At 48.7% G+C, this 9537-nt stretch overlaps 1 protein-coding gene across 1 annotated transcript in view; it reads left to right on the top strand.

Annotated features, from left to right (window-relative positions):
* Nucleotides 1–8362, top strand: part of adgra1a (adhesion G protein-coupled receptor A1a) — a gene marked incomplete at its 3' end in the record, with an annotated part of 9277 nt that extends 915 nt beyond the window's left edge. The window contains exons 2-5 of the mRNA XM_079492310.1: nt 2288–2411; nt 5434–5552; nt 6062–6157; nt 6556–8362. Of these exons, the coding sequence (XP_079348436.1) occupies nt 2288–2411; nt 5434–5552; nt 6062–6157; nt 6556–8362 (2146 nt within the window). The remainder of the gene's footprint in view (nt 1–2287; nt 2412–5433; nt 5553–6061; nt 6158–6555) is intronic.
* Nucleotides 8363–9537: the final 1175 nt, after the last annotated feature.

Below are 9537 nucleotides of genomic sequence, written 5' to 3'. Positions count from 1 at the left end.
CAAAAATTGTTAAAATAGCCGTTGCGAGCTTGTAGATCTACTATTTTTACAATACCGGTATTTATCTGTAGAACCGAGTCAAATTAAATGTAAGGCCTCAAATCCTACATTCCATGTGCTTGTCAGGGTTGGGGGTCCCCAGTTCAAATATGATTATATGATTATTTAGGTTCATGGCCTGAAAAGGTTGAGAACCACTGTTCTAGAAGACAAAACTCACCAATCACCACATGCATCGCAATTCAGGGCATGTCATACTAGACGGACATTCTTTGAGAATAGGACAATGTTTGGCGAGAATAGAGTAAAATTGGATGAAAACGGGTGATCGTTCTGTGAATACAGAAAGACAGTTGGCGAAAATAGTCGAACGTTTGGAGAGAATAGCCTAATGTTTGGAGAAAATAGCCGAACGTTTGGTGAAGACAGGCGGACACTGGGTGAAAACAGACGGAAATTCGGTGAAAGTAGGCGGACTTTCAGCGAAAATAGGCGAACGTTCGGCGAAAACAGGCGAGCGCTCGGCGAAAAGAGGCGAACTATTGGCGAAAATGCACGAACCATCAGCGAAAATTGACGAAGGTGAGGCGAAAACTGACTAAGATTTGGTGAAAATTGGCGACGACTTGGTGAAAATAGACAGACATTCAGCAGACGTGTCATATCGGCAGGCTCATGAGCTGCCGTGCCGCGACACAGTGTGAGCTTGTAGATTCACTATTTGACAAACATCGGTGAATCCATGGCTTAACCGGCTGAAGGGAACCATTGGCAATTTCTAGCCTAAATGCTGTTGTAATGTGAGGAGATCTTATATATATCGTGGGGAAAATTACCCTATGTCGTAGGGTGCAGTGTACAGCCAATGACGCCAAACAATGACGTATGACGTCATAGGGTGTACACTTCCAAATTTGACGGTGAAATACACAGAAGACATTAAAGTGTTTTTTTTAGAAAATCACACTTTGTATTTATATCGGCCACATGGCGCCACATGACGACATGTCGTCATTTAGAGCCCTAAACAAACACTAACGTCCATAGACTTGGCTGGCAAACGATTTACGTCATAAGTGCTCTAAACAAACATTATAGTCCATAGGCTTGGCTGGCACCCAACATTAAAAGTCCCATAGACTTTGCTGCTATAGGACGTATAATCTTCAAAAGCCATGCATTGGAGTGGACCCGTCAAAAAGTAGTGGGCGCTCTGGTGGTGCAGTGGTAAAGTCCCTGCCCACCACCACAGAGTTTGTGGGTTCGAATACATCGTGGTGCAACCAGCCTTGTCGGGTGTACACAAACACAATTTGCCTGTGTTCAGAGGAGGGAAGCCGGGCGGGGAGGGTGATAATTCTTAATGCACGTAGTCCTACGGCCTGGCAGCGGGGCCGGGGAGTGTTCGGCGGGAGGAGTAGGACCAGGGCCATAGAGTAAGACAGAGTTACGTCATTGAGGGGGCAGAAAACTGGGTGCTCGAGCGCTGTTCATGCAGCCTGGAGAGTGACAAGCTGGAGTTTGAAATACATTGTTTTCAACGAGGGCGGTGCAAATATCAGCAATTTTAGGCATGTGTGCAACATGACAACTGTTTTAAAGTAGTGTACAGTGACAACTAAAGTCTCTGTAATGTTTATGCTGTATACTATTACTAAAAAACAATCTAAAATAAAGGGATTTAAGAAAAGTGATTGGCCGGAATGACATTTGTGATGATTTCATTGGCTGAGCACGGAATGTGATGTATGATGATGTATGATTATAAGAGCGGTCCTCACTTCACACAAGTGTGATGTTTTTAAGTAGTAGTAATAGTAGTAGTAACCATTGCTATAGACTAGTGTGTTTGTTCAATAACAAGGGTCTCCCCATCTCTCCAGCTCTTGCAGAAAATGCATTTTCAGGTGGGTTATCAATTTCATCCAATCAGGAGAGAGAACCCATTGATCAACTTAACTTTCATAGTGTTCAGTTCCAATTGTATTTTCTCATTTGTCATGACATTCCAATTTCACTATAGTTTATCCCCTTTGTTAGTTCTCTCTCCTGATTGGATAGGATTGGTGTCCCGACCTGAGAATATCCCCACATGTCATAGTAATGACACCATAGACTGTCCTGAATGAATGAATGAATGAATGAATGGATGGATGGATGGATGGATGGATGGATGGATGGATGGATGGATGGATGGATGGATGGATGGATGGATCAATCAATCAATCAATCAATCAATCAGAGGTATATTTCAGATAAGTGAAGTTGTATTGTATGTCACTTTCAGGGTGATTCGCATCAACAGGGATGGCTGGCACACCCTGGTGAACTTCCTGTTCCACATGGGCGTGACGTTCAGCGCGTTCGCTGCCGGCATCAACCAGATCAACTGTCCTCCACTGTGCACTCTGGTACATATGATACTAGCAACTGTCCTCCACTGTGCACTCTGGTACATATGATACTAGCAACTGTCCTCCACTGTGCACTCTGGTACATATGATACTAGCAACTGTCCTCCACTGTGCACTCTGGTACATATGATACTAGCAACTGTCCTCCACTGTGCACTCTGGTACATTATGATACTAGCAACTGTCCTCCACTGTGCACTCTGGTACATATGATACTAGCAACTGTCCTCCACTGTGCACTCTGGTACATATGACACTAGCAACTGTCCTCCACTGTGCAATCTGGTACATATGATACTAGCAACTGTCCTCCACTGTGCAATCTGGTACATATGATACTAGCAACTGTCCTCCACTGTGCACTCTGGTACATATGACACTAGCAACTGTCCTCCACTGTGCACTCTGGTACATATGATACTATCAACTGTCCTCCACTGTGCACTCTGGTACATATGATACTAGCAACTGTCCTCCACTGTGCACTCTGGTGCATATGATACTAGCAACTGTCCTCCACTGTGCACTCTGGTACATATGATACTAGCAACTGTGTGTTAATTTTAAAGACGTTTAAAAATGTGGGAATAGCTGATGTACAATGTGACGCATTGTGAGCTTGTAGATGTGCTATTTCTAGTTAGTTATGGAAAGGGTATAACAACATGGTGGTAGTAATAATACATGGGGGGATTACGTGAAAAGATCGTTACGTGGCGGATAAAAGCATGACATTTGATACAGATGACAAAATACAGAATGTGGCCAAAAATGTCTGTTATGGTAACACAAATTAATGTAGTGTCAATGGGAAACTAGCCTCGGAGACGCTTTTATTTCCAGGGAGGAAAAAAAAGTCTGGGTCCGAGTCCACTTCAATTCGGCATAGAGTAGCGCAAACATCGCTCACTCTCTGCTGATTTCTGATCGTCTGCACCTTTGTTAAATTGACACACACGCACACATGTACACACACACACTCCTCTCTCTCTCTGTCCCTCTAAGTAATTAGTCTCATGTCGCGCACCTGTGCAGAGTTTCTCCCGGCGGATCCTGCCGGGAGCTGCCTATGCCATAAAAATCATAGGTGAGTTCCAGGCTAATGGGAAACAAACTACAGTAGTTGCAAAATCCAGGGGGGCTGTTTTTTTCCGGAACAAAATATGTATTGATCGGATAACTGAGCACTGTTTTATAGGCTATACATGTACGGCCTCTATGAAATAGTTCAGCCTCTACCCTTCACAACCTTCTACATCCCTTCCCCAAACAAAGGTCAGTCTAGGTTGAGGTTCAGATTCTTGTTGGCATTGATACAACATTTCTATACATTCCCAATAGCAGTGGGGATTAGCGGTGGGCCCTGATGCAGCCTATTTGGGACCGGTCCCCGATCCGGCATGCATGAGAAATGTGTCCATTTTTGGAACATTAGAACACTATGCCCCACTAGAGGGCTTGATTTCTGGTCGCATGAAGATTTTAAGGACATATTATATAGATAATCATTCATAGATGTAGAACCGGATATTGGCAATATATCATTAATTTTGGCGACAATGCGAGCTTGTAGATCTGCTATGAAATGGGACAACCTGCAAAATGAGTACTTTTACTTGTGGTACTTCAAGTACATTTTTATTCCAATACCTCTGTACATTTAGGGGCGACTCACACCTTTCGATCTAGCATACAACATTGATGCATGCTAGATGCATGAGACTTATTGACTGATGCAAGCTCACAATGCATTTCCAATAGGAGTCACATGGTTTGACACAACATTGATGCATGCTAGATGTATGAAAGGGTTTGTTTACATCTTGCCCCAATGCATTTCCAAAGGAAGTCACATGGTTTGACACAACATTTGTGTTGTACGGCTTTCGGCTGTGTTTCGACTGCCCCCCATCCCCTCATACAACACAAATGTTGTGTCAAACCATGTGACTCCCATTGGAAATGCATTGTGAGCTTGCATCAGTCAATAAGTCTCATACAACAAGCATACATCAATCTGTTGCGAAGGTGTGACTCAGGCCTTAGGGTGCACTCACACGGTTCATGCAATTCTCTGTGCTCGTTGGGTGTTGTGTCATGGCCGCCCAGCGGCCCAATGCATTTCCAATGGAGGTCACATGGTTTGACCCAACATTGTGTTGTGTGAGGGGGAGGGGCGCACGACTGCGCCCCTCCCCCTCACACAACACAATGTTGGGTCAAACCATGTGACCTCCATTGGCAATACATTGGGCGGCCATGACACAACACAACATGCATCCAACGAGCATCCAACGAGCACAGAATTGCATGAAAGGTGTGAGCTCAGCCTTACTCTTCCAGACTTTTACTTGTAACAGAGTATTTCTATATTGCAGTATTAATACTTTTACTTAAGTAAACATTGTTAGTACTTTTTCCACCACTGGAGAACGGCACCTCTGCATTCCAGGAGTGCGGGAGCAACCGGGACGGCATCAAATGTCCTGACGCCCGTCATGTCAAAGTTTGCAGTTTGGTCACATGTTTGGGGGAGTGAGAGTGTGGGTCATATAGCTATAGCTCAACTATAGCTATATGAGCCACTATCCCACTGGTTTTCAACCTTTTCAGGCCGAGTCCCCTCAAAAGAATCATATTTGAACTGGGGACCCCCACTCGGACAAGCACTTGGAATTGTAGGAGTCGAAGCATTACATTATATTTGATCTACAACAAGCTCACAACGCCTTGCGCTGCGAGACGTTGTGACTGTGAGCTTGTAGATCTGTTACTTTCACAATGTTTGCATCTTTCTTATATTATTTGACAATTTGACCAATGTTTGACCAGTATAAAAAGGTCTTAAAAGTCCTTCAATTGTCACTTTACTGTCATCTGGGGACCACTCAAAAATGACATGGGGACCCCCCTGTGGGTCCCAGCCCATATGTTTAGAACCACTGCACTATGCATCGTTGTGGTATGATCATGCTGTCATGTTGTGTTTTCAAGTTGTCATGCTGTGCCACCATGTCAGGTTGGAGTTATCATCCACTATGCATCGTTGTCCACCATGCTGTGGCTGCTGTTGACCGCTAGGAACATCTGCAGGGATGTGTCCCGCCCCCCTACTCAAACCAAGTCCGCTGTACTCAGGTAAGAGTAAAACAATACAGGAAAACAGTTTTAAATGTATATTGTTCCTCTTTTCTTTTCTTTTCTTTTCTTTTCTTTTCTTTTCTTGAGAGTGTGGAAAGACCTTAGAGTATATATGAATAGAGACGGCACCCGGATGAAACCCTGAGGCGAAATGGACATAGTGGCCGAATTTGATATTGCAGCGTGGGCCCAAACACATGAACGCACTGGTCCGTTGACTATCATTGTGCACGTTCACGATGACACGTGAACGCTGAATGCCTGCAATGATAGTCAGCGGCAGCACGTTCATGTGTTTGGGCCCAATCCATCCCAGAATGCACTCTGTTCCTACCCAGAATGCACAGTGAAATCGCCTCATGCGCTTTTGAGCAACTTAATGCAAGTGGATGGGAGGATAACTCGGGTGCCGTCTCTATTCATATATACTCTAAGGGAAAGACACATAAGATTTGAGTTGATAATAATAGAGTAATGTTCATTCCTCTCATGGTCGTGTCTTGCAGGTTCTATGTGTTCAGTAATGGCGTTCCGCTCATCGTTGTTGCCGTGACCGCAGCGTTCGGTCTGAATAATTATGGAAGCAGAGATGACGCTCTTTAGTAAGTATCTGTTGGTTAAAGCAGGGGTTCCCAACCACCAGTGCGCGGACCGGCACCGGTCCGTTTACATGTAACGCAAGAAGGCGGCCAGGAATTCAGTTTCCTGGCTGTGAATCTATAACCTTATACGGTATGTTCACACAATGGACATTTTTAATTTTTTATATGAAATAATGCAAGAACAATGGCTTCTATCTCAGCATGCTAATCTTTACAGGAAGATAAACTGGTTGGCAGGCTTCTGAACTGTCCTTAGCCCACCAATGAGACACAGAGTGAGTAGACAGAAATGTTGGCATCTTATAATGTCTGTCTGTCTGTCTGTCTGTCTGTCTGTCTGTCTGTCTGTCTGTCTGTCTGTCTGTCTGTCTGTCTGTCTGTCTGTCTGTCTGTCTCAGTTGCTGGATGGCATGGCAGCCCAGCCTGGGGGCTTTCTACGGCCCCGTGGCACTCCTGGTGCTGGTGATGTCCATCTACTTCCTGTGCACCTACATCAAGCTAAAGTGCCATCCGGAGCGGAAGTATGAAGTGCGCATCATCGTGAGCAAGGACAAAGAGCGACACTGCCATGGCGAGCCCCATGGGGACGCCACCGCTACTGGCATGTCGGTCTTGGCCAACGAGCACTCGTTTATAGCCCAACTGCGGACCACCGCCGCCACCCTGCTCCTGTTCCTGGCCACCTGGGCCTTGGGGGCGTTCGCCATCACCCAGGGCCACTTCCTGGACATGGTGTTCAGCTGCCTGTACGGTGCCTCCTGCGTCACACTGGGGCTCTTCCTGCTCATCCAGCACTGTGCCAAGCGGGACGACGTCTGGACACGCTGGTGGTCCTGCTGCTCGTCCAAGTCGGAGGAGCGGAGCGGGCCGGCGTGCAGCGGCGGACAGAGGGTGGTCCAGTCCCAGCCACCACAGCACTACCTGGACTCCCCCTGCTCGGGAAAACAGCCTCTGCTGTCTCCTCAGCTGGCCCACACCCACCACACGTCCTCCAAAAGCCCCCCTCTGCCACCTCTGCCCCCGCGGCCGATGACTCCCGTCGGCCCGTGCTGCGTGTCCCGCGCCGCCTCGCCTCGGCCGCAGTCCCTCCACGACGACCTGCCTCGGCCGCAGCTCCCCCTGCAGAGCTGCCTCAAAGACCGGAACAAGTCCCGCTCATTCAACCGGCCCCGCCCTTGCCTCCGCGACCTCCACGGCCACATGACCTCCACCAGCATGGACGGAGGCGGAGGCTACGGCTACGGCTCGCACCTGGACAGCCCCCACAGCGTACGCGGAGGCCTGGCGGACGCCATCTCTGTGGCATGCCACAGCCCCCAGGCGCCGGACGGGAGCCTGGCCGGCGGCTGCGACGTGCCGTGGGCGATGCGGGCGCACATGCCGTGTCCCAGCCCTCTCCCGGATAAGCACGGCGGCCTGCTGCGGCGCCAGAGCTCCGTCGGTTCCTGCCAGGACCTGCTGGCGCGCAGTGTGCACGCCGACACCATGTCCTGCCACAGCACGCACTTCATGCCTTCGCAGGAGGGACACACCTGCGAGCGGCGTCTGTACGGCACCCCGAAAACCGAGCCGCTCATCACCACCATAAGTCGCCGAGAAATATCGGAGCCGTTCGTGGCGCAGCGTCACCTGGTCCCCGAGACGTATGGTTGCAGCGAGAAGATGGACGATGAAGAGGAGGATGACATGCTGTGTCCGGATGAGGAGCAGGGCGCTTATCCCAGGTGTACTCTTCCCCGCCCCCTAGAAGAGGAGCAGGGAGCTTATCCCAGGTGTACTCTGCCCCGCCCCCTAGAAGAGGAGCAGGGCGCTTATCCCAGGTGTACTCTGCCCCGCCCCCTAGAAGAGGAGCAGGGCGCTTATCCCAGGTGTACTCTGCCCCGCCCCCTGGAGGAGGAGCAGGGTGCTTATCCCAGGTGTACTCTGCCCCGCCCCCTAGAGGAGGAGCAGGGCGCTTATCCCAGGTGTACTCTGCCCCGCCCCCTGGAGGAGGAGCAGGGCGCTTATCCCAGGTGTACTCTGCCCCGCCCCCTAGAGGAGGAGCAGGGCGCTTATCCCAGGTGTACTCTGCCCCGCCCCCGCCCTGCTCTGAGCAGACGCAACACCATCAGCAGGAACGGCAGCCTGCAGGAGGACTTCATGTTCAGCTCCGACTCCGCGGGGAACGTGCGGACCGGACCTTGGAGGAATGAAACCGCCGTATAAGGTCGACGGATCCTCACGCCCCGTTGCGTCGATTTGCGTGATGAGTTGCGACATGATTTGATCTATAGGCTCTATGCACAGCAGCCATATTGGAAAGACATTGGGCCTCTTCCATGTTTCCTTCATGGGTGTTAATGATGCTAAAGAAGGCTCTGTTCCAGTCAGGTCAAACAGAGTCAGGGTGCTGTTATTTTGTCATGTTGGCTCACGCGAAACACTTTGCTACACCAGTGGGCGTGGTAAACGTGTGGTCCAGGGACCCTCGTGGTTCCCCAAGGGGGTTCCAAAAGCCCCCTTATAGCGGTTTTGCATAGAGCTGGGTTGACGTGACGGAACTCCCCTGCATCAGACGTCGACGCAACGGGATTCGGTCCTGTGGTGGCGCATGACTTGACTTAAACCCTTTTGGTCTTTGGGGAACATAGGTCATTCCATAGGTCATGCCATGTGGAGGCGCAAACCGACGGGGAATGCGTGATTTACGATTCCAAGCCTTATCGCTATGCAACTGGAACGCCACTGAGCCGGCAGAAGCGGACTTTGCATGGGCCTCAATTAAACTCAATCCACTTCTGACTGCGCACCTGCCTTGTTTCAACCACTTAAACCCTCTAAGTGAAACAGACCTGAATTGCAACTCAGGTCGGACCGCTATTTTATTTTTGTGTACACCAAATCTCTTCATTCAAGTGGTTAAATGTTTTTAGTGGACAGCACCTCCGTCTTCCATTGTGGGCGTGACTACCGGGACATTGAATGACATGCCAGAGGATTCCCGTTGCATCCAACGGGAATCCGAGACGCGTGGTCAGATGAGATGATGCCTCGACTCCTCACTAGTACGAGAGTGAGAAGATCATCACTATCGGGTGGAAACCTTGATACTTTTCTGGAAATGGAAAAACGTTACCTGTGTTCCAATGGATCCAATTATCAATGTAGTCATTATTTAGTCACAACAAGCTCTTGTTAATACTTCTAATTGGTTTATGGTTTTCAATATTTCTAAAACCCAAAGACACACATTGCAAAAAAGCTAATTTTCTGTACTTTTGCGTGACACTCTTGGCAATGAATTAGGGCATCTATTTTACACACAACAAGTTGAAAGATGGTGAACCAAGGTTTCTGCCCAATGCCAACAATATGTTCAGCAAGCTGTATTGTACATGGTT

Source organism: Electrona antarctica (assembly GCF_951216825.1).
Source record: "Electrona antarctica genome assembly, chromosome: 22".
NCBI classification, from domain to species: Eukaryota; Metazoa; Chordata; class Actinopteri; order Myctophiformes; family Myctophidae; genus Electrona; species Electrona antarctica.
This window is presented reverse-complemented; position numbering and strand designations above follow the sequence as displayed.